This window comes from Electrophorus electricus, chromosome 17 (genome assembly GCF_041902795.1).
Source record: "Electrophorus electricus isolate QZ-2024a chromosome 17, ASM4190279v1, whole genome shotgun sequence".
Lineage (NCBI taxonomy): Eukaryota > Metazoa > Chordata > Actinopteri > Gymnotiformes > Gymnotidae > Electrophorus > Electrophorus electricus.
The window spans coordinates 2,610,001-2,634,876 of NC_137513.1; the positions used below are offsets into that span (position 1 = coordinate 2,610,001).

General features: G+C 49.0%; 1 protein-coding gene across 2 annotated transcripts in view; it reads right to left on the bottom strand.

Moving 5' to 3' along the window:
• The window catches only part of sorl1 (sortilin-related receptor, L(DLR class) A repeats containing), a 38,250-nt gene that overhangs the window by 11,566 nt on the left and 1,808 nt on the right, over positions 1-24,876 (bottom strand). For both annotated transcript variants that reach the window (XM_081699869.1, XM_035534142.2), the window contains exons 2-19: positions 20,764-20,880; positions 18,514-18,642; positions 17,175-17,336; positions 16,545-16,612; positions 14,127-14,307; positions 8,827-8,919; positions 8,373-8,542; positions 7,522-7,714; positions 6,991-7,108; positions 4,107-4,180; positions 3,832-3,920; positions 3,524-3,702; positions 3,232-3,418; positions 2,765-2,893; positions 2,094-2,179; positions 1,270-1,442; positions 1,058-1,189; positions 833-924 (exon numbers count right to left, since the gene is read on the bottom strand). In XM_081699869.1, the coding sequence (XP_081555995.1) occupies positions 833-924; positions 1,058-1,189; positions 1,270-1,442; positions 2,094-2,179; positions 2,765-2,893; positions 3,232-3,418; positions 3,524-3,702; positions 3,832-3,920; positions 4,107-4,180; positions 6,991-7,108; positions 7,522-7,714; positions 8,373-8,542; positions 8,827-8,919; positions 14,127-14,307; positions 16,545-16,612; positions 17,175-17,336; positions 18,514-18,642; positions 20,764-20,880 (2,372 nt within the window). The remainder of the gene's footprint in view (positions 1-832; positions 925-1,057; positions 1,190-1,269; positions 1,443-2,093; positions 2,180-2,764; positions 2,894-3,231; positions 3,419-3,523; positions 3,703-3,831; positions 3,921-4,106; positions 4,181-6,990; positions 7,109-7,521; positions 7,715-8,372; positions 8,543-8,826; positions 8,920-14,126; positions 14,308-16,544; positions 16,613-17,174; positions 17,337-18,513; positions 18,643-20,763; positions 20,881-24,876) is intronic.

Sequence of the window (24,876 nt, forward strand, 5' to 3'; positions counted from 1 at the left end):
TATGAAACTCACGTCACCTGCCTGTCTGCACTTTCTTCGTGTGAAGTCGTCACCTACGCGAGTGATTGGCCCTCGCTTGTCTGAGACCCCCCGACGGACTCGGCGCTCAGGGAGGGGCTTAGTGCTCCTGACTGTGGGTGTGACGAAGGCTGAGGGCAGCGACCACACCTGGTCTCAACCCCAGATCTTACAGGCGACAAACATGTGCTTGGACCACCACACTAGTGAGCCAGCTCTCTCACACTTCAGCCAGAGCACCCATTTCACCATTTCGGTCTCCAGCAGGTTCAAGAGCAAAAACACAACCTGCTATGGGTTCTGGTAAGACTAGGTCTACTCTACTACCCTGAAGGTGGGGTTTACAGCAATATGTTCATCACATTCCTGCTTACATGCAAACCCCTGCACGGTCTTGCACCTCCCTATCTAGCTACACTCATCCTGTTCTACCTGTACACTTCGGTCCTTTGATGTAGGTTTGCTCTCCATCCCCTGGTCTCTGTAGGAGTCGGATCCTTTAATGGCATGGCCTAAATCTATGAACACTTACTCGATATCGCTTTCAAATCCCAACTTAAAACACACCTCTTCTCTCAACATTTCTCATCACCTTTCTTCTGTTAATAGTTGTTAATGTATTAAATGTGTTAAGTAATGTATTTTTTCTCTCCGTCTGTATTGTCATTGTAAAGCAACCTTGAGTGTTAGAAAGAGAATATAAAAATTAAAGCTATTATCATTATTATAATTATTATTATTACCCTGAAGACTGGGCCTACAGTCTGTAGAACGTGCTGTGAGTGGGAGTGAATGTGAATGATGGTTGCTGTACCTCTCTCCAGGAATGAGGGTCAGGGCACGTGGATGCTCCAACACAGAGGAGTTCAGCAGGGTTCGTCTCAGGTCACCGTCAGGGTTTGCCACCTGAGCGAGAGGGAACCATTAGCACAACCGGTTTCACACACGCACACAGAGCAAACTACTGCGTTACTGCCTGCAAAGGGTTACATTGTACACTATGGCCTAGCCACTGTGTCAACTTTCAGGCTGGGCTCACCTCAATCTTCTGAGCCCCGGCATCTACCCAGTACAGCAGTCTGCTGACGGGGTCGAAGGTCAGAGCCTCCACGTTCTGAAGGTCCTTTCTGACTATCACCTCCTGCCCAGAGCTGCCATTCAGACAGAGCCTCTGCAGGGCCACAGAGACAGACATGGGGTTCTTACCGTATCCACAGCTCCAGAAACAGGCCTGCCAATGTGTACCCATACCTGGATGGTGTCCAGTGAAATGTCTGCCCAGTACAGGCAGTTCCTCTCGTAGTCAAAGTCCAGAGCCACGGCCTCGTGGAGGCCGGAGAGAGGCAGGGTCTGGTCCAGCCCCGTGGCCAGGTCATAGCGATGGATGGAAGTCCTCACGGCATACAGGAGGAACTCATTACTCTCTACAGGAGAACACCACCACCACACCCCCGCACAAACTTGATTAAAAAGACATCTCGCTAATACCTTGTGTCACCACACTTTTGCTTATTCAAGCTCCAGTCAAAATGTTATCAAGCATCAATGATTTATTTACTGCTGGGAAAACTCAAAAGGAGCCGAAAGCAGTGCATCTGTCAGAAGATGCAGCAGGGCCAGTGCAAAGCGTGTAGCACACTGAAGGTATACAACTGTTTGATCTCACTTTCGACTTCCAATTTAAGAGGACACCTTTTCCTCAGTCGAGAATTAAAAGTCAGAGTCAGAGTCAGAGTCAGTAAGCCCTCAGCCTCGCTGCCTCTGTAGGACAAAGACCAGCCACGTGTTTGCCTACCCCCCAACCCCCCCGGGCCTCAGCAGCCGAGATGCTCCGCATGGCATATCCAGATTTACAAGACGTACCAGTGTCACGTGCCAGCGCCATGGCAACAGTCGCAGCTTTTTATACCAACAAGCATGGCGCTTTGTCCTGTGTTTCTGGAAAGGGTGTAAAGGTGAGCAGTTTCTCCTGTTAATGGGAGTGGAAGTTGTGCGAGAGTGGGTGAGCGAGAGCGAGAGAGAGAGAAGGAGAGAGCTGTGCTCGGAAAGCCAGGGGCCAACGCAGGGACTCGGACCTCCAACAGGACAGGGCAGCTCCTCTCCGTCCAGCCTGGACTCCACGTCCCCACCGCTACAGCTGTCCCCGGGCACCTTCCTGTACCTGCAGCCACACAAAAACATCAGCACTCCACAGAGTTAGTGCCTAGACGAGATCACAGTGCCTTTCCCACTTGCTCAGTTCCAATTTCTGCCATTAGGTGAGGCTGTTGCTCAATAACCGTAAACTCCATGTTTTGATATGACATCATAGTTTCTCTGTATTGACATCTCCATGCCGCGATAAACCCAGTCATCACAGTCTCTCTGCTTTATCAAACTTTCAGCATGGCATTTCTTATAACATTCACCCTTAGCCTTATTTTGGGTAAATTGTGTGTGTGTGTGTGTGTGTGTGTGTGTGTGTATATATATATTTACAAAATTTACCCAAAATAAGGGCGCACACACACACGCACACATGCTCACATACACACACACACACACACACACACACACACACAAGCACACACAAAAACATATATGTCTTTCAAACACACGCACTCACACACACAGACACTCACACAGACACTTAAAAGGCATTAAATCATTTTGCTCCTCTTATCATTGCAGGTGATGAGCAGTGAGTCGTGCTGTTTGGCAGCATGCTGGCAGGCTGGTATTACCCAGACTCAGCTCACTGTCTCACCCTTTGCTTCGCTGGTAGGTGGTGCCCACTGGGCAGGGCACTGGAGGGGCGTACAGGTTGCCTGAGAACTCTGGGTCGGGTACACACACCTGCAGGGACAGGTCCTCACTCAGCTTGAAGCCATAGTCACTGAGACACACACAGAGAGATAAAACACCATTACTAGACTTTACAAGACTGCTCCATTCTAAGTCTGGAATTAATGCGCAATTCCTAAGTCTGATATTCATGTCTCATATTCAAGTCTGAAATGCCATGAAGGGGAATACAATTTAATAGGGATCATTTAATAGTCATTTAATAGGGATCTTGGGACACGGAAATAAACGTTTGTGGGCAGGTGCGGGTTTAGACGCAGGACAAAGGACTGTCTGGAAAGTTTAGGGTTATAAATAACGTAAAATGCAGCGACCATTTAAGAGCAGGAACGTGATTCGCTGTTTGGAGGGGAAACGGGAGACGCTCACCACTCGTAGTCTTGCCGTGTGCAGGAGCAGTTGGACAGGCTGACGGGCCGGTCGAAGTCCTCCCCGTTGAAGCAGGTGGCGTGGGGCGTGCGGCGCTTGTACACCAGCTCCCGCCCTAACAGGCAGCTGTTGCCCCGCTCGTCTGACGGGGACCAGTGCTTGTAGTCACCCTCTGAGCACGGCACACCTGGGCACGTGGAAAAACAGGCAGCTTCACGACCCAGCCTCTCCGTGCGTGCGTGCGGCAGCCACGCCCCTCACGGGCGGGCCGAGGCGGCCTGAGGGGTCTCACCGAGCACGTCGCTGGCGTTAACTTGCAGGATGAGCCAGCTGTGCAGCTGCTCGGCATAGGAACCGAAGATGGTAAAGACGGTGCTCTTCTCGCCGGGCTCCGTCAGCAGCTGGTACACGTAGACCTCGCGCTCGGAGAACTGGAACTCCGTCCACGTCTCGCCCTCGTTGGTGCTGAACCTGCGGCGACACGGAGAAATGCGCCCGGCGCCGGGTCATCCCTGACGGGGGTTGCTTGGCAACCACCTGAGGCACTGTGTGAGGCTGTAGGCACGTGAAGGAGAGAAGCAGAAGGGGTAGGCGACTCACTTGAGTGTCCTGGTGGAGCCGCCCTGAGCGATGGCCATCAGAATGCCCCCGTGGTCCCCCCAGGTGTAGAAGTGCGGCCCGGCCAGAGCCTGGAGCAAGAGCGGAATACTGAAGCTGTATTAAACTCCCTAACAGATGAGGAATATCAGGAGCTGAACGTGGGATTCAGTCGGATAGCAGCACCGTGCGGTGAGGCTGCGATCCGAGCACGGAGCCAAGCTCGTGAAGCCCCCCACGGTGGGAGCGTGAGGTGGGGGGGGGTTGGGAGTCTGTACCTCTCTCCACCGAGTGCCTGCACTGCTCGACACATAGACGTTGGGCTTATTGGCCAAGCTCCGTCCCACGGACCCTAAGAGGAGGAAGGGAGAAAGAGAGGCAGTGGTGAGGGGAGAGAGAGAGAGAGAGAGAGAGAGAGAGAGAGAGAGAGCGAAAATTAGTGGAAGAAGAAGGAAAAAGAAAGAAGTGGGGGTACGGTTCTCCACACTACGTCAGCGGTCCGGGCATGAACACACACACACACTCAAACACACAAACAAACAAACAGACACACACACACAGACACAAACAGACATACAAACAAACACACACACACAAACACAGCACTCCTGTCTGCAAGCATGCGCACGCACACACACACACACACACAGCACTCCGGTCTGTACGTGTACACACGCACACACACACACACACATGCACACGCACACACACGCACACACACGCGCACACACACACACACACACACACAGCACTCCGGTCTGTACGTGTACACACGCACACACACACACACACATGCACACGCACACACACGCACACACACGCGCACACACACAGCACTCCGGTCTGTACGTGTACACACGCACACACACACACATGCACACGCACACACACGCACACACACACAGCACTCCGGTCTGTACGTATACACACGCACGCACACACACGCACGCACGCACGCACGCACACACACACACAGCACTCCGGTCTGTACGTGTACGCACGCGCACACGCACGCACACGCACACGCACGCACACACACACACGCACACAGCACGCACACGCACACGCACGCACACGCACGCACACGCACGCACACGCACGCACACACACGCACACACACGCACACACACACACATGCACACGCACACACACACAGCACTCCGGTCTGTACGTATACACACGCACACACACACACATGCACACGCACGCACGCACGCACACACACAGCACTCCGGTCTGTACGTATACACACACACACACACACACATGCACACGCACGCACGCACACACACACACAGCACTCCGGTCTGTACGTGTACGCACGCGCACACGCACGCACACGCACACGCACGCACACACACACACGCACACAGCACGCACACGCACACGCACGCACACGCACGCACACGCACGCACACACGCACACACACACACACGCACACACGCACACACGCACACACGTACACACACACACACACAGCACTCCTTTCTGCTGAGCGGAACCTCTGCCAGATGGAGCAATGTTTAAGCCACACCACAGACAGGAAGTAGACAGCTGCCAGCAAGAGTGCTAGAGGCAGGCTGGGAAGTGAGAACTCGAGCTCTCTGCCAAAACACAACCTTTACACATCAGGCAGCAGCCTCCCCCTCCAAAGTGCCTGCTGCTTCACAAGGAGCTTCTGTTTACACTGGAGATTGCACAAGAACACCTCAATCAGCCATTTAAAATAAATAATTTTCTTTTTCAAACAACTTAGGTCTACAAACAGAGCTCTTGAATTAAATACATTTATGAGTTATAATAGCATAAAGTTAAATTATTCATAATAAGTTTAAATTATTCAGAATTCTATTGCACCCAATGTCACAAGTTCCCACTCAAGAACCCATCTTGATGGTAAGAAGGTAAAATTGTTTTTAACAGTGCTGGAAACTGTATTTAGTAAACATCTAAGATACTCAAAATGCAGCTCTAAATGTTAAATGTTTCCTTTCATTCTGCCTTTTAACCTTGACTTTGGAACAAGCACGACTGCGAGTCTGACTGGCTGCTTGTAATTTCTGAATCCACCTTTTTTTGCTGTACCACTGGTTAGGTTGCTATCCTACAATCCCCCCGCGAGTATGGAATATATTGGACTGAAAATTGGCCTAGCGCGTTGGCTCTCGGTGCACCCCCCAGAGACCCCCGGAGCCCTGCCCTGAGGCAGCTGCTGCAGGCTTCTGCTCGTCCAGAGCAGAATCAGGGCATGCTGTGTTTTCTCCTGATCCTCTCAGCTCTGTGTCCTCTCGGGGAGCTAGCGCGCATGTCAGCGGTGATGGGACACACAGCGCAGACACCTCGCTCTGGTCCCCTAAAACAAATGTGGCGTTTTATTAAAAAGCTGAGGTCTGGAGGCTTATTTCGGATAACCAGAGGAAAGCATTAGGAGAGTGAGAGCTTTTGTGTGTGTGTGTGTGTGTGTGTGTTAATTAGCTGGTGGCTGAAACAGCAGTAATTAGCACATGTGTTTGGGAGCACGGGTGCCCTACGCGGGCAGACGTCTGGGTGAGACTCCTCTTCTCCTCTTCTCTCACGGCTCTTTATCTTATAATGGCTTAATGAAAAGGCTGTCCGCTGGCAGCCAGCACAGGGAGACGCGTGGGAGACGCGTGGGAGACGCGTGGGAGACGTGCGAGAGACATGAGTGTGCCCTCCAGATGCAAGCAGAGAGCTAAATCAATGTTTTCAGGCAGATGTGAAGGGGTGAGGTACTGGAGAAGACCACATCACACACTGCTGGGTGTGTGTTACGCTCTCAGTGGGGGCTTGAGCCCCTCGCATGTACAGAGACACACACACACTCACAAACACACACACAAATGCATGCACACGCGCACACACACACACACACACACACACACACAAATGTACGCACACTCACACACACTCACACACACGCACAAACACACACACAAATGCACACACACACACAAATGCACACACACACACAAATGCACACACACACAAATATTTTTGGCTCAGAGTTCTAATAAATTTTGAGCAAGAGGAAGTGGGTGTCTCAGCAGTCTGAGAAAAAGCCTGCTCGCATTTCATAAACACACAAACACACCCTGGAGGATGTGTTACCAGACAGCTGAGGGCTTGGTCATGTGACCTACCTGTTGCCATAACGAGGCCAGGTGCAGACTCCTTGGACAGGATGGGCATCCTGCGCAACTGAATATTCAACAGCTGACTCCAGCGCTGAGACAGGTGCAGTGAGCAACCTTTAGAGAGCTGGAGAGAGAGAGAGAGAGAGAGAGAGAGAGAGAATGAGTAGAGAGAAAGAGAGACAGAGAGAGAGAGGGAGAGAGAGGTAGGGTGAGTGAGTAGAAAGAGAAAGAGAGAGAGAGAGAGAGAGAGAGAGAGAGGGAGAGTGAGAGAGAGAGGGAGGGTGAGACAATGAGTAGAGAGAGAGAGAGAGAGAGAGAGAGAGGGATAGAGTCCAGCTTAAACAGTGGACCACAGTTTAAATGTGCCACTCCCACAATGCTAACCACTTATGTTCAGACACACAGAGGCTGGAATCCTGAAGAAAGACTGTCAGTGGGCATTCTGCAATAAAAACCCCTTAACAAGCTTACTATTTACCCAGAAAACCTGTGCACAAACACACCAGCCACAGCTCTGACACACCAGGCGCAGGCTACCTGGCAGTCTATGGTGCCGCCCAGGCTGTCAGTGGTGGGCGGCTCAAGGAGCTCCCAGGTGCCACCTTTGTCGAAGGTGATGACCGAGCGCATGTTGTCCTCGCTGACAGAGCCGTTGAGCAGCGTGGCCACAAACACTCCCCGCAGGCCTTCCACACGGTGCAGGTCAGCGAATGGCTCGTTGGCAAAGTACCTGCAGATCACAACACACACACACACACACACACACACACACTCAGTCTCATATTAGAATCGTTGTGGGGTATTTCCACTGTCTTGTCCATTAATGCAGATAAACATAGCTAAAACCGCTTCTATAGTCTCGGTGTCCATAGTAACCAAATGTGAAATGTGAAATATTTTGGCTTGCTCAGTCTTTCGAATGAAAACTGCCTTTATAGAGAAAAAGAGGGAAACGTCACGGCAACATCAACATGTTCATCACTTCCTGTCACGTTTGCGCATCACCCAGCCTCGGCCTAAACGCCGGCTGTCCCGAGCATTCCTTTCTGAATAAGCTGCACTTTAGAAAATGTCACGCTAGCACGACCGTGCTGCAGCACTGGCAGCCACGCCGGGGGGCCGGAGGCGTGGCCCGGGGCAGGCTCCGCCTCTCCGCCTCTACTGGGAAACAATGAGGTCATGCAAGCATGGATGAAGGATGGCCCTGTCTTGGTGCTTTGGAGGTGAGAGGGTAGGTGAGAAGCAGGAGAGGGAGCTCGCTAACCCACATATGAGTTGCTACTGTCCTGCAGCAGCAACATGCCAACGGGTTCGAGGAATGAGAAATATGGAAACTATACATGGATACACATACATGAAACACACGCACGCACTCGACGCAGCGGTACCTGATCAGGGTGTTGCTCCCGGAGCCCTCGGGGCTGTAGTAAAGCACGTTTTCCAGGGACAGAGAGAAGGCCAGGCCCTGTGTGTCCGAGATGTACAGGTGTGTGACGTTGTTGTTGTGGTTCACACACACAAACACCTGGTCCTCCGAAGCGTCCGCTATGTAGTACTCCTGCAAAGGATGGCATAAGGACGGAGAGCTTACGCAGGTCAACCACAGGTCAACCACATGACAGGCATACAGGTGAGACAGGCATACAGGTGAGACAGGCGTACATCTGAGACAGCTGGACAGGTGACACAGGCTTACAGGTGGATCGGTGTACAGGTGACAGATGTACAGGTTGACAGGTGAGACAGGTGTACAGGTAAAACAGGTGGACAGGTGTACAGGCAGACACCATGCACGTTACAGCGTGCATCACTGGAACATTGAGGCAGAGCCCTGCTACTCACTGTGATGGGGTGGCGGGTGTTGAACTGGGCCTCTTTCATGGGCTGCCGGTTGTAGGAGACCCACAGCTGCACAGAGCGCGGCTCCCGGGTCCCCTGTGTCGGTGGACACAGCTCTGTTAGACCAGGACAAACCAGTCCAGCCTGCAGTCTACCACTACCTTCTAAACAAAGCGCGGAAATCTACTGGGCTGTCAGGAAAAATCCCGTTAAACACTTAAGGTCTGCCAGAAGTGTCAAACTTCAAGTGCTTTGAAATAACATACCATATACTAATGTGTATCATAATAAACCACAATAAACCAAGTAAGACACCCAGTCAGTATCAGCCAGTGGTGTCCTTCCCAGGGTTCTGTGTCAATAAATAGCTTTAAGTACTAATGAATGCCAAGGCTATGGAGTACAGACAGCAACCTGCATCTGGGGCAGACTTGTAAAACCTTACAGTTCTGGAATCCTAAAAAGGAAGGAAGTGTGTGATTTATGAGGTGCAAGCATGAGCTCAGGAACGCGAGCTCTACCGTAGCCTCCCCGTGCCCACAGCTCCGAGCTGTCTCGGTGCATCACCGAGTGAGCTCATCCTCTTTCTCTCTTTGTACTGCAACCGCCTACACATTTGCTCCTGACCCCGATGCTGCAGATGCATACCTGTATCAGACGCTGCTGCGCGAGCATCCCTGCCTTCCGCCTGACCGGACTCAATCTGGCTCTGACAGCTTTGGTCGTAAACAGAGGATAACTGTCTTGGACAATCAAGTGGGATTAAACAACAGAAATGAGGAGATCTCCTCGTCCTGGCTAAGTAAGAGCAGAGAGCCGGGTGACAGGCCCTGGCTTGCCAGCTTGTTCCCAGTGCTGCGCTCAGGGCAGTTGGGGCTCAGCGGGCTCAAGCCAAGGACAGAAGCAAACCCTCGGGAGGCTGGAGGGTAAACCCTCGGGAGGCTGGGAGAGGGTTTTCCAAAAGCTTTCCGGGTGCTCGCTGTCTGCCTCACGGAAATGAATTCGGCCCGAGACACTGCTGGTGGCCCCATCTCCCCCTGCCGCGCGCCTCCACGCCGCTGATTTATCTGCCCTTCGATGGCCGCAATGCATCGTGGGTGGCCAAAGAGAAAGCTGGCCTGGGTGTTGGCGCGCCGTTGCCAAGACAGGCGCAGGGAGCTCTAGTGGTATGGCACTGACCCACTCTAAGCCAATGGGAAAACAAAGTGGACAAGCTGGTTTGAATATGCAAAGCTGATGTGTCGCTTATAGTATGCCCAACCCCCCACCCCCCCCACCCCCCATTCACTCAGTGTTTACCTCGGAAACAAGAGTCTTAGTGAATTGGCAACCTCTGCCATGTTTCAGTCAGCTGGAGAGGCCTGACGTGGAATTCTAATTCTACAACATGATTAGGATATTTGAAAGTGTGTGTGTGTGTGTGTGTGTGTGTGTGTGTGTGTGTGTGTGTGTGTGTGTGTGTGTGTGTGTGTGTGTGTGTGAGAGAGAACTGCCGCTCAGACTTGTGTCACAGTGCAGCTTCCATGGTTACTCAGAAGCAGAAGTGCTGTATTTGTGTTGTTGTTCCTCATCAGCGCTGGAATGTGAAGATACCAGATGAAGTGGGTCAACCTGTTCAGTGAGAGGACTACTCACAGAAGCTCATATTACACTAAAAAAGTGGGTTATCCTTCAACGGGACCATTACAGCAGCAAAAAAGCTTAATTATTACCCAGGGCCTCAATGCTTTTTGCCGGGAAACCCGCCAGATAAGAGGAAGCTTACGTTTCCAGCGCGTTAATTGGGATATGAGGCTCCCTGCCACCAAAACACACTCGTGATATTCGCTATGCTAATATTATAAGCTGGGCTGAAGAAAGGAGAAAACAGGAAGGAGGTAGAGAGAGAGACAGACAGAGAGAGAGAGAGAGAGAGAGACAGACAGACAGACAGAGACAAAAGACACTGAAGTTCACAAACTGGTAAGCGAATCTCTTTAATCTTGACTGACTGTGGCACTGAAGTCAGTAAGAGAGCTTCTCTGATCAGCCGAGCCAGTCAGTTCAGAAGCAGCCAGGTCCACTTCTCTAGCTTCCTTCAAGACTTGGGTAAGTCTGTCAACACACATTCCCTCCAGCATGGAGATATACAGCCAGTCCTGCTGACAGGACTCAAAACCCCACAGCGCTATTTGCACTGGGCTGCTGGTATCTGTCAGTTCAGCCCTGTCGGGGACCTAATTTCCCCATAGCCATCATGACATGATCTTGTTTAAATACAAACTCCAAGCTCTGTGGGGACATCCGTGGTCAGGAAACCCTCATGGTTTTCCCTACTGTAAATCCATCAGGTCCTGAAGGGAACATAAGCAAATCCATTAAGAGGATCTCATTGGAATTTTGGATGTGGGAAGGGGGGGGGGGCTGGAATGGAACACAATACTGTAACTCCTGCTGTAACTCATGCTGCAACTGTAACTCCTGCTGTAACACCTGCTGTAACTAACTCCTGCTGTAACACCTGCTGTAACTGTAGCTCCTGCTGTAACTAACTCATGCTGTAACACCTGCTGTAACTAACTCCTGCTGTACCTCCTGCTGCAACTGTAACTCCTGCTGTACCCCCTGCTGCAACTGTAACTCCTGCTGTACCTCCTGCTGCAACTGTAACTCCTGCTGTACCTCCTGCTATAACTGTAACTCCTGCTGTACCTGTACCTCCTGCTGTAACTGTAACTCCTGCTGTAACTGTAACTCATGCTGTAACACCTGCTGTAACTAACTCCTGCTGTATCTAACTCATGCTGTAACTCCTGCTGTAACTGTATTTCATGCTGTAACTGTATCACATGCTATAACTGCCAGTGAATTGGCAGCATATCTGCGTGTGTTTCTGTGCCTTTCAGAGAAGCCAAACCGTTCCACTCCAGCTGAGATGTAGAGACGGTTTATTGATACAACCCCAGCTGCTGACACATTCACATCACAATAGGCCCCACACAAAAGAACAGTTATGAAACCACGTGTCTATGTATGCATTTGTCTTTGTGTGTGTGTGTGTGTGTGTGTGTGTGTGTGTGTGTGTGTGTGTGTGTGTGTGTGTATTACTATTGTCTGTCATGAATGTAGAAGAAAGCATTTTCTAACGGTGTGTCCATACAACGGTCTGAGCCAGTGGGCCCTGGGTTGGTGCAAGGCTGGTGTGAGGTTGGAAAAAAAGCAAAAAGGAATGATCATCCGGAGCTAAAGTAGGAAGCGTTCAACTCCAGGGATGAAAACACTCACAGACCAAACCAGCATTAACAAGAGTCACCCAACTCTGGATCCTGTCACGACAACGCCGCAATGGCAACAGGACTGGAACTCCCACGTAGTGATACAGGAAACTTCAACGGTATACCGGCCTTGTTTTACGGGAGCTGAAAAAGAGGGGGTGAAGGGAGGAAGGCCAGTAGAGTCTTCCTCTGGAGGCCCTGCTGGGCACAACAGTCCCAGTTCTGCAGCGTTCAGTGCAGAGTCACGCCTGAGAGCGACTCTGCGCCTCTAGTTCGGCGGTCACTAAAGCTCTTGACAAGACCAAAAAAAAAAGGGATCGGCACTTTGGAGATGTCAGGACCATTTTCATGCGTGCAAAAGTGCTACAACCGAGAAAACTCAACAGAGAAAAATATGACCTTCAAAAATATGTATTGCGAATAAAACTAGTCTAAAACTACTTTATTTCTGAAAATCATCGTGGGCACATGACCCTAAGACAAAACCCTTGGCATTCCACACCTGTCAAATCAAGCGCACTTCAGATTGTCACAACAGTAACAGACTGAGGGGTTCTGCAACTTCCTGCCCTGTGCGCTCTTACTCCTCAGAGCAGCTCTCTGTCCACGTAGCCATGAATCTGCGTCTGCCTCCATGGAAGCTGAACTTCCTTTTATGGGCATGCATTATGAGAAACTCACTTTTTCAGTGACTGTGCAAAGGCATTCTGGTATCTGGAGCGCCTGCCAACCCACAAACTGTGAAGGAAAGCAACCCAGTCAGCTTCTTGTGGGCTTTCACGGGAAAACACGGGTTAAAAACAAGCCATTCAAATTCGGCCCCTTATAAGCATCGCTAAGGTCGTGGGTAGAATCGCACAACCACCCCCCAGCCCGTCTTACTATGAAGGTGTAGCAGTCCCTCCAGTGTTATGTCAAAGGTGTGAGCTGAGCTCGGTAACTGTTCTGGTGTCAGCTGCGCAGACCAGCCTGTAGCGCTATATGAGCCCCCAGCCTGGACAGAAGAGCTTCGTTGGGACGGCGAAGACCTGTAGCTACGTGTGACTGCTGTTCCAAACTGGGTCAGTACAACGCAGGCCCGGCAATGACTTTCTTACTAAAAGAGATCAATACCAACTGTCTACGGTAAAACTGCAGACAAGGGTTATGTAAGTGTTTAAAATAATTATGCTATGTGACTATGTGGGCGTTAACCACTAGCTGAGCTAATGGCTGAGGTTGTATTAGCTGCACTTTTCTAGAAAGTTAATGGCACTGCTTGCTGCAGGACCTACACATTAGTTTGTTGTTAGTTAACATTACCAGTTACACTAATAGTTTGTTGGCCGAATGTGTGTGAGATTACCATCCATCCCTTCAACACGTGAATAACATGAGAGTAAAATTTACGGTTGTATGCCACCTCAACTGATCAGGGGTCAGTGATGTTAGCATGTTGTGCCAAGGGAGAATGTGCTCTCCATCTCTCAGTCACAGATACAGGGTCGTTTGGACAGAGAGCACCACGAAGGCTGTGGGGCCTGTGGTATCATGACCCTGCTCTGCTGGGCATAATGGTAAGACCTCCTGGACTGTACAGGACTGTACAGGATGTGTAGCAGTTTCCACAGGTGCTGCTAACAAGCAACCTTACTCACTGATAACAGAAAACAATGACAACACGTTTTATAACAAATGGATCTATATAATCAACTTGTTCAGGTGGTTGTAGAAAATGGTCTTGGGGGAGAACTCCTTCTTTAGCAAGCATATCACTGCCTTGGCTGTGATGGACTTATAGCACACAAACCCACACCCACAGTTCATCCTAAATCCTGATGTGCATGAGAGCATGTCTTTCTCAGAAATTCTCAGTTATCATGTACTTGGCCAAGTGCATAATTCAGCATTCCTTCAGCTAAACAGCTTAGCTCCCCCAACACACACACACACACACACACACACACACACACACACACACACACACACACACACACACACACACACACACACACACACACACACACACACACACACACACACACAAACACACACACAAACACTTCTTACCCTGGTGGTGGTAGCAAACATGTACTTGTCCCGGAGCTGAAAGCTGTCCACTCTCTCCAGGATAATCTTCCGGTTTTCCTCGCTCTGGAAGAAGTCGGTGCTGCTGAGGACACTGGAGACGCCCTGGGGCTCATGCCTCTGGATGAGCACCGTGCTGGGCCCGTCGTACGGCTCCACCCCCCTGGGAGGAAACGCACGGGTCTGCCGTTACACACGCGCACACGCACACACGCACTAGATCCGAACAAAGGACTCAGCAGGCAGATATCCACGCCTGGTGGTCAACTAACAAAAGTTCTAATGTGACCACAGAACCACAGAGACACCGAACAGAACCCCTGAGATGCTGCACGGAAGTGCAGAGCCAACCTTGGCGCACGTAAGCTGTTCCCTTCTACCCGAGGGGTTTCTGCACACGTCCCCTCCGGGCCCGGAGGACACTTTCTCCAGCACCACACGCCCGGGCTCTTGGAGAGCCCATGACTTCACCACCTGGAATCTGGGCCTGGGAGTCTGAGTCTGGGCTGTGGAGAGACGCGCCAGTCCCCTTGTCTAGGTGGGCTCGTGACGCTCTTGATGAAAGGATGAAGGGATTAGACTAAGGGGAAGAAATACACGCACTGCTGCTCACCCCGCGGTTCCAGGCGCACGGCAGCGGGGGATTAGCAGACAAAAGCAGCCGCTTACGGCATCGCAGCTCAGACGCAGACAAAAGCAGTTGCTTGCGGCACTGCAGCCTGGGGGCTGGCATGGCCCCCTCCAATGAAGCTTGGTCCTAAAAATAATAATCCATGCAGTCCAAAGAGGCCGGAAAACCTCTGTGCTGTGTGTGCAGCATCTAAAAAGGTACAACCAGCACTCAAAAAATGTTTTTCTGTATGTTTTTTTTAAAAATACCTAGTATTTCAAGTACTGTAATAGTTTTGTAGTATTAGTGGTACTAGTGAATCTGGCGGCACGGACCATCTCAGTCATCAACGATGCCACAGCCTGCAAGGGATCTCGCCCCACGAATCGTACCAGGATGACAGACACAGACAGATACGGCTCCACACAGAACCATGCAGTGGTGCGTGTGGTGTGGGAAACAGAACCATGCAGTGGTGTGTGGGAAAGAGAACCATGCAGTGGTGTGTGTGGTGTGGGAAACAGAACCATGCAGTGGTGTGTGTGGTGTGGGAAACAGAACCATGCAGTGAGTGTGTGATGGTGTGGGAAACAGAACCATGCAGTGAGTGTGTGATGGTGTGGGAAACAGAACCATGCAGTGAGTGTGTGATGGTGTGGGAAACAGAACCATGCAGTGAGTGTGTGATGGTGTGGGAAACAGAACCATGCAGTGAGTGTGTGATGGTGTGGGAAACAGAACCATGCAGTGAGTGTATGGTGTGGGAAACAGAACCATGCAGTGAGTGTGTGTGGTGTGGGAAACAGAGCCATGCAGTGAGTGTGTGTGGTGTGGGAAACAGAACCATGCAGTGAGTGTGTGTGGTATGGGAAACAGAACCATGCAGTGAGTGTGTGTGGTGTGGGAAACAGAACCATGCAGTGAGTGTGTGTGGTGTGGGAAACAGAACCATGCAGTGAGTGTGTGTGGTGTGGGAAACAGAACCATGCAGTGAGTGTGTGTGGTGTGGGAAACAGAACCATGCAGTGAGTGTGTGTGGTGTGGGAAACAGAACCATGCAGTGAGTATGTGTGGTGTGGGAAACAGAACCATGCAGTAAGTGTGTGTGGTGTCAGTAGTGCTGCGCTCTGCATGCACTCCCTTCCTGAGTCACAGCTGAATCTTAATGACAAGCAGTTACCCAAACAAGTGAAACCCAGAGTTGCAGTCTTTTCCTGGAACAAGACCAAGACTGTGCAGAAATCACTGGAATTTCTCTTAATAGACTCAAGACATTTCACGAACGTACAGACTTACAAGATTCGAGGTTAAAAAAAACAAAAGTAATAAAAATAAAAAAAAAACACATTTGAAGAGAAAGTTCTGCTTGTTCTGAAAGTGCTGCTTGTTTTCATAAATATGCAGCTAGATTTGAAGCCTGTCGTGTAAATACAGGGGTGGGAAGGCTACACGTGGTCATAGTGAAGCGCAAGCAGGGGCTGTGGAGTTCACACACGTACAAATGCATGCGGCAATATTACAGTGGCTAACTCAGTCAAATGTACGCAGAACCAGTCAGACTAGCTAAAGAAAGAAGTGGGGCGCCCACATACATACCTCACACACATACAGATACATACACGCGCACGCACACACACACAAGATACAGACACACACACACACACACACACACCTCCTTGTCCTAAGGGACCATAGTGCCTGATGGACATGATGTGACAGGATCTCAAAGTTCGCAGGATGTTCTGACTCAACTTTTCCCACAAGTACTTGATCGCCACCAATGATCTTACCAGAAGTAGGACTTGACATGTTCCTGAATCAGAACCCACGTCTCTCCAAAGTCATCCGATTTCCACAGCTGCCAAAGAAAAGAATCTTAATGAGTAGCTGGTTCAAGCCCAGTAGAAGGAAACTGAAAGCAAAACTTTTCACTGATGACTGGATGCATTACAAAGTGCTTTTCATGCAAAACATAAAGGGAACAGATACTATACCAGAATACAATAATAAGAGAATCTTAACCAAAACTGGAAACAATAGCAGATTCTCAAGAAGATCTGCTAGACAGCAGTGAGACGGTGTCGAGAACGGAGAAGCAGTGAGACGGTGTCGAGAACGGAGAAGAATGACAATGAAGCTGTTACTGGAACACCTGTACATCAGTGTGTTGGACAAACACCTGTACATCAGTGTGTTGGACAAACACCTGTACGTCAGTGTGCTGGACAAACACCTGTACGTCAGTGTGTTGGACAAACACCTGTACGTCAGTGTGTTGGACAAACACCTGTAGGTCAGTGTGCTGGACAAACACCTGTAGGTCAGTGTGCTGGACAAACACCTGTAGGTCAGTGTGCTGGACAAACACCTGTAGGTCAGTGTGCTGGACAAACATCTGTAGGTCGGTGTGCTGGACACACCTGCTTGTCTGGGTGGGAGCTGTCATAGCCCAGGACCAGACTAGGTCTCTGGCTGTGGAGCAGCAGGTCGGTAGGTTTGAATGGGGTTGCAAAGCCCTGGACACTCTTGCAGAAGTCGAAGGTGTTCCACAGGTAACTGTTTGTGGTGTCCGCAAAAAGGTACTGAAAAGAACACGAAACTTAGGACACAGTGAGAACAAAAATGTATCTTTCAGTACATTACATCACATTTAAGTGAATCTAATTTCTCAATAGAGAAGCATCAAAATTCACCCTCCTGGCAACTGACGAATAAACAAACAAGTACTGAGAAACATCAAAAGCTCGAAACGGAGAAAAACAAAACGGTCTTAAGACAGAGTGCGAATGAGCCAGCCTTGCTCTACAGCTCTGCTGATCTAATTCTCCCTCGGCATCTAGTGTTTGATCCTTTATTCATGTGCCTTTCCCATCACCTCTCTCCTTCCAATGGCCTGGATTTAGAAAGAGGACAACCCCCCCCCCTCCCACGTAGGAAAAGAGAAGACAACCTCGAAGAGGACCCTGGAGTTTGAAGAATCAAACCTCCTTTGGAGAGAAGACAGAAAAACTGAAAAAAGAGGAACAGGGAGACAGAGAGGGGGGAGAGAGGGAGAGAGGGAGAGAGAGAGAGAGAGAGAGAGAGAGAGACAGATTGCGAGAGCTCACAGATGAAGTGCGATTTCCACGGTACTGCACACAACTCTAAACAGATGTCTCCACAGGGAGTCAACACTTACAAGACAAGACTGCTATAAATAAAGGCTCACATGAGCAGGCAGGCCTGTGTCAAAGGGCTGTTTGTGTCTTGGTTCTGCCATTAACTCTGGGTTACACTGCCAGTGTGCTGGTCAGTGTGGTATTACTATACAGAGGTTTCTGCAGCAAAATCCTCTCCCTGCAGTAGATCACTGATCACTCTCCACTGATCACTCTCCCTGCAGTAGATCACTGATCACTCTCCACTGATCACTCTCCCTGCAGTAGATCACTGATCACTCTCCACTGATCACTCTCCCTGCAGTAGATCACTGATCACTCTCCACTGATCACTCTGTCAGTAGCCGCTACAGTAGTCGCTGTAGCAGCAACGCTGCCTCACCCTACCAGGCCCGGCCATACCTGAAGAGCTGCACTGCAGAAAGGAACCGCAATTCCCACAAGGCCATGCACCTGACCTGCACATTGGAGTTCAAGGGCGAGGTCTGCAGGAGAGGCTGCAGGAGACCCTAATGCCCATAATGCCTGTGACCTTGGCTGACCCAGGTCAGCACACACCCCCAACACAGAAACACAGAAGAGTTCGGGGAAAAGTACTCACCCGTTTATTGTCTGCAGGGCTGTGGTAGAATTGGGAGATCACCTGCTTGCTGTTCTCCTTCTCACCAGACATCTTAAACTTCTCCGATATGTGGGTGAAGGTGGTTCCATAGTCATAGGATACGTAGACCTGTTGGAGATTTTTAAGGCAAATGTACTGAAGAAAACTCCTGGGTCCAAAGAATTCCTGAATGTACTGAAGAATCCCTGGGTCCAAAGTCTGGGTCCAAACCCAGCTCATGAAGGACCTCTGTCTGAAGCATCCTGTATCTATATCTAGCCACTGACTTCCACCTGTAGTAATGCGGTAGCATGAACGCATCACAATGGATTCTGATTTATCGTGTTCAGCTACTTTGTTTGAAAAATAATTCTACAATATACCACAAAGCACGCTAAGGCAGAACAGGTGCTAATTAAAGTATCTTAGCATAATGCTAAACATCCATCCAACCTCAATACTGAACCAATATAATAAGGTGACAATTATCGCTAATCTGCTGCTGTTGACGTAATATCGGTATGATCATAGAGTCTGAACAAAAGGACCAGCACATCACGTTCCACTTTTGGAAGTACGATCGGGATCCAGTGTACAGTGATCCAATTTTACATGCCCTGCTTTTGTGCAAAGACAATTACAGAGTCAATCCAGAGCTCTCAAATTTCCCTTTCTGCATTGGACCCTGCACGCACAGTCTCTGCAATCCTTCGACTAACCCAAGTTCTGGAGCGTTCTGTCGACTGGTACGCATCTCGGAAAACTCCTCCCCTCTGAAACTCTTCCTTTTTTGTTACGTTCAGATCTGCACTCATGTAAACACATCCTGGACGAGACTTCACATGACATATTTAGTCTCCAGGCTTTGGGACGGGTGCAAACACTCTGCAGCTTGACTGACGACACTGAAAGGATGCCAATATCAACACTAGCTACAGCGGTGTCGTCAGCATACTTGCATTAACAATAAATCACGTTAAACATTAACAGAAAGAAAGAATGCTCTGTGCATGCCCGCCTGAATAAGGATTTAGAAGCCGTCTGTTGCGTTTGGGAAGGGATCGCGCTGTGCTGTCGGCAGGACCAGATCTAAGACATAATCAAAAGCAGAGTGGCACAAGGTCTGTGGAGTTTTTTATTGCGATGTGCCTTGAAAGTGGCAGAGCGAGATACCAGCAGCACAGGGCACCTTCAGCTGGTACCTTCTCACATCTCTGTGAGCCATGGGGAGCCCAGCCAGTCTGTGTATTTCCTTAACCCCAACACAACTTTAAAGCAGAGGACTCAATGATATGATACCTGGTCGCCAAATCTATATGGAGTTGTGTTATTAATTATTAATATTATTATTGATGTTGCTGTTGTTATTATGTTTATTATGACTATAATTATTAGTATTATTGCATTTCTTTACATATTGTGATATGCATATTATTTGTGTAAAAAAGCAACATTTTGGCAACACAGTTACTCCAAAAGACATGAAGGCAGAGATCCCACAACCCTACCTGTAGTGTTTGTTGTGGTGTGTTAGGAGTGGGGACATAGGCCCCATGAGCCTGAACCTGAGTGGTACTTCAGTGGTTAAGGTACTTGACTTGTAATTGGAAGGTTCCAGGTTCAAGCTCCACCACTGCCAAGTTGCCACTGTTGAGCCCCTGAGCAAGACCCTTAACCCTCAATTACTCAAGATGTACTTAGTCATAATTATAAGTCACTATGGATGAAAGTGTCAGCTAAATGCAGTAAATGATGATTCACTGATGACACACCGATTCAGTCAGTCAGTTCCACTAAATTCTGCTGCAACTCCATACTGTGTAGCATTTTTTGCTGACAGCTGACTCTCAGAAATGCTTAAAACAGGACAGAGGCAGCATGAATATGAATCTGTACATGACCTTTGTCACCGTGGCTCCTGCAACTCTAAAAAAAAAAAACACCTCGTCAGAAGAGTTGCACGGACTGGTTTCAGCTGAAATTCATAAGGTTTCAGCAAGCGGGTATCGTCCTCTCACAAGAACTCGCTGCACTTACAGAGCGGAGACGAGACCGTCTCGCACGATCTGCACCCTCGCCATGGCGGTGCCCTCGCCATTAAAATCCATTATTCATCCGTTATTCACCAGGAGAAATGCCAGCTGGTTAAATTGAGGCCCACGCTTGCAGTAGCGCTCGTCACTCACAGTAAACAGGATGTGGTGCGTGAGAACAAAGACCCCGCGGCCGGAGGGAGGCGGGCAGACTCACCGAGCTGCTCTTGGGGTTGGCTGCACTGATGCTGTCTCTGGCAAGAGCCACGATCACGTTACTCTTCTCTCCAGCCCAATGGACAACCATCTGGTTATGGGAGTCATTTAGGTTGGCCTGTAAATGGGGGGGACACAGAAACCATTAAACATAAGTACTGTCATTCTATTAAACCAAATGAACAAAGTATTGGAAGCTTGGGAACAGCACAGCAACAGGAAATAGAACTCATTCAATTAGCTGAGCAAATTAATTAACCAGTTGTGGTTAGTAATGCATCCATCAGCAACTAATATGGATGACCTTTTGAGAGCTTGAGGTCACAGACACAGGCGTCACGTTACAGATTAGATTCTTCAGGGGGTCTTTTCCCTCAAGGTTTCGTAGCTCTCTGTACTTTTCCTCCTCCGCCCTGCGGCGCCGAGCGGCCCCCGTCCCGATGAGGAGCACCAGGGTCAGCCACAGCTGGAGCGCTGAGACAGAGAGAAAGTGTGCCTTCTGCTCCCATCTTGCTCCCAGCTCTGTGCTGAGCAGTCTGTCTCATCTTTAATTCAGAATTCTGGGTGGACGATGGACTTGTTAAATGGGAACTCATCAGAGTTGTCTTCTGAGTCTCTCGGCCAAAATACTACATACCAGCAGCTTTTCTCTTTGTGGTGTGCGACTTGGGCAAATTAGCACAGAGAATGCTACAAAACAACAACAACAAACAACAACAACAACAACAACAAAGCTACAAAAGAACTGCATTTTTATAAGAAAGCAGAACAAGGCAACGCTACCGGCTTTGGGTAGCGCACCCTGCAGAGGCAGCCCACGGTCACCGGATCTCATCACGGTGACACGTCTGAGCTTGGCAACTGGGCTGCAGGGTGGGAATGACCAGTCCAGGCCCAGGAAGGAAATCCCCTCGAAACGCGAGCCCGAATGGGCCCCGAGGTAAATCTCCCAGGCTTTCTAACCTCACTGCAATGCACCAGCGCTTTTCCAGAACAGCTCTGCCGACACAGCTCTGTGCTCATTAAGACACGATCCTCTGGTCAGGCGCCGCCGATAAAGTCAGACGAGTCTAGCATATCTGCATTCACTGAACGCAGTAAGAGTTTTACCCACACAATAGGCTTATTATAAATCAGGACACACTTGATATGGGTACTTCATATCTACTATAGAAATATGCTTTATTAGTATATGCCTCAGTTATATGATGGCATTTGCATATGTGTTTAAATAACCTTGCTGTACAACAGACTGAAAAGAAACATCAACTTCATTAAATATTAAGGCTCAAATTTTATTTTCAAAATTCTGTGAAAGTCAAATTCCGGTCATTACTGTGAAGGACTAATCGTAAGCCAGATTCTCCGCGTGATCCGGTGCAAGTGTGTCCAAGGCTCGGTACCCCTCCCCTTCCTCTGTGTTCCCTGCGTCATTATACGAGGTCATTAATTACCAAAAGTGAACAGCAGTTGGCTTTCAGCGCAGCCTTGTTCTGCAGTCTATAAGCTCAAACATTCTTGTGGCTGAATAAGGATACTTATGCTCGGAAATGTGGTAGTCCGTGACCTATCGACTTCCTCGCCGAGAGAAAGAAGGCCCTGTTTGTCTTCTTTAAATTCTTGCTGTCAGAAACAAAGTCCCGCATGCAATGCGCACAGGATTCCACCTTCTCAGTCAGCGATGGTGAGTGCTTGTGCCGGCTTGAGCCCGCCGTGCAGACGGAGGAGACGCGTACGCTGTCTGGCCGTTACTCTGCAGGGCAGCCTGGACAGCGCCAGCAAATGAGCACGGCGCTATACACCCAGTAAAAGCCCACGCAGCTCACCTTGCAACAGCTGTTACTAGGACTGAAAGCTCAAGGCCATTGAAAAAGAACGAAAGGAGGGTTTTTCACAAAATAAACAGGCAAACACGTGAATGGCCACAATATTTCATACGCTTATCTATTATTCACCAGAGCAGGGAGGGGACAGAGAGAATGAGCTTCTGCCCACCACTGCAAGCATTTCAGCTGGCGGTGGACTTAAACAATGACATCATCTCTGCAGCAGCGATGTCAGGGCCAGCAGTTCAATTTGCATGTCATCTAGTAGCCTCTGCCTGGCATGAAAAACCATAGACTGCCTTCCCATTTCCATAAATAAATAAATAAAAAACACTAATTTAATATCATTTAGCTGCATTGGTAAATGCTTGACCAGTGAGACACCAGGGAGCTATTTCCTTGTCTTGGCAGTGTGCTGTATATTACTACCATGCATCAGGAACAGAATAATGGTGCTGTTACTGACATGAAGGCCTGTCAATGTCACTGTGGGGGGTGATTCACAGACTCACAGGAGACAACAGCTCATCTCAGGTGGGAACAAGGCAAGAGTTGCGGTTTTGGGCTGTTCGGACAGGTTCTCTCCACACTGAAACAGGAGGAGCCTGTCAAAACAAGCCCTTCCTCCACCCCTGCCAGGGTCAGCTCCGCCTCCCCACCCTGTGCCAAAGCGGACTCCGCCTCCCACCCACTTCGAGGCCTTGCTGCTCTGCTGTCGCCTGGCTTCGGGCCTGTTCACGCACACTCACACCCTCCACAGCCCTCTGATTAGTGAAGGGTTTTGAGCTTTGCCAGAACTACAGAAAGCATCTGAGCCAGCCAGAAAGCATCATTAACTCTAAAGACCCAACACTTCAGCTTACACTGTAGCACAAAAGGACACCCTGCAAACATTTCTGTACAAGTGAAGTTCAGATTTGTGTTGAAGATTCTTATCTGATCTTGTCTGGCTCTTGAAATGAGTGCGATTTAGAATATTTGGTATAAATAAAACCTCAGTGTTCACTATAACATGAGCAAAGGTAAGCAAAATAAACTACTCTAATCTTACTATTTCTTATTCTTCTAGTGATCCAATCGCTCGTTTAGTTTTTGTAGAAGCCCTCGGTACATTAGTATTCATGAGCCTTCGGAAGCAGCGCGCTGTGATCCCGTCCTGTAGGCAAAATCAATAGCCATTCTGAATCTAATGAAAACAGCTTTCAAGAGAAACTGATGGAAATGATGTCTCGGGCTGTTTCCAGGGGAATCGCAGATCTTAACAAACACTGAGCTCCTCCAAGACTAAAAGGATAGATGAAGCAAAATGAGAAAAATATAGATTAATCAGAGAATGGAATTAGGTAGCGCTCATTGACTGGCTGATTTATAAATATGTTAAAATGGTTCACTTTTTGCTCGGGCATTCCGTTCTAGAAAATAATTCTGAAGACAAGAACGTTCACAGTCCATCAATATACAAGGTTTCACTTCAAAAGTCAACAAATGAATGACAAACAACTGTGAAATTCAGAGTTCTCTCATTTTTTATAAACAACAATTAGTACCAACTTTTTAAAAAAGCACTTTGCACTAAAGAAAAAGTATGCAAAAAAAGAATTCCAATAAAAATCTGTCTCACTTTTTTTAAAATAACAAAACACTTTGGAGTTATGAAAGTGGCTGAAATATAAACCTTCATCCACCTTCAGTATCCCCCCGTTACTGTGACTAACCTACATGTCCACATGCTTATGCTAACAACTATGAAAACAATGTTCAGGTTTGACTGAGGCCTTCCTTCAGACCTGGAAGGTAAACGGCCAAGCCCCAATCGCTTCGAACGCACCATCTACTATTTTGAAATCAATATCAACTCACCATAGAAAAGAAAATGTTAACTGGATCATCTGGGGAAGCCATTAACCTTGCTAGCAGTAACTGAGCCCAGTGCAGGCCTACAGTAAATCTTCCATAAAGGAGAAGACACCGTATAGAAGATTTCCTGCACACACCACTGACAGTGCTAGGTGTCATTCGTATTCAACCTTCTTCCTGTTCAGCTCGCTGGAGCTTTTATTTTTGAAACATACTCTTCGTGTTTCTCCTTCGTTTACCCACAGGCCTACATGCATTTGTTTTACTGCTCCAATCGTATCCCAGCCAGTTATGAAACGGGTGATAGATCTTTCCAGAATGCAATTTAAATTGTTGTTTGTAATAACACTGTTGGGGGAGTTTGCCTACTACAGCTTTAATGTTTACTCTTTTTTAAGTTCCCTTTCCAGTCACTTATCAAACCCTCCGTT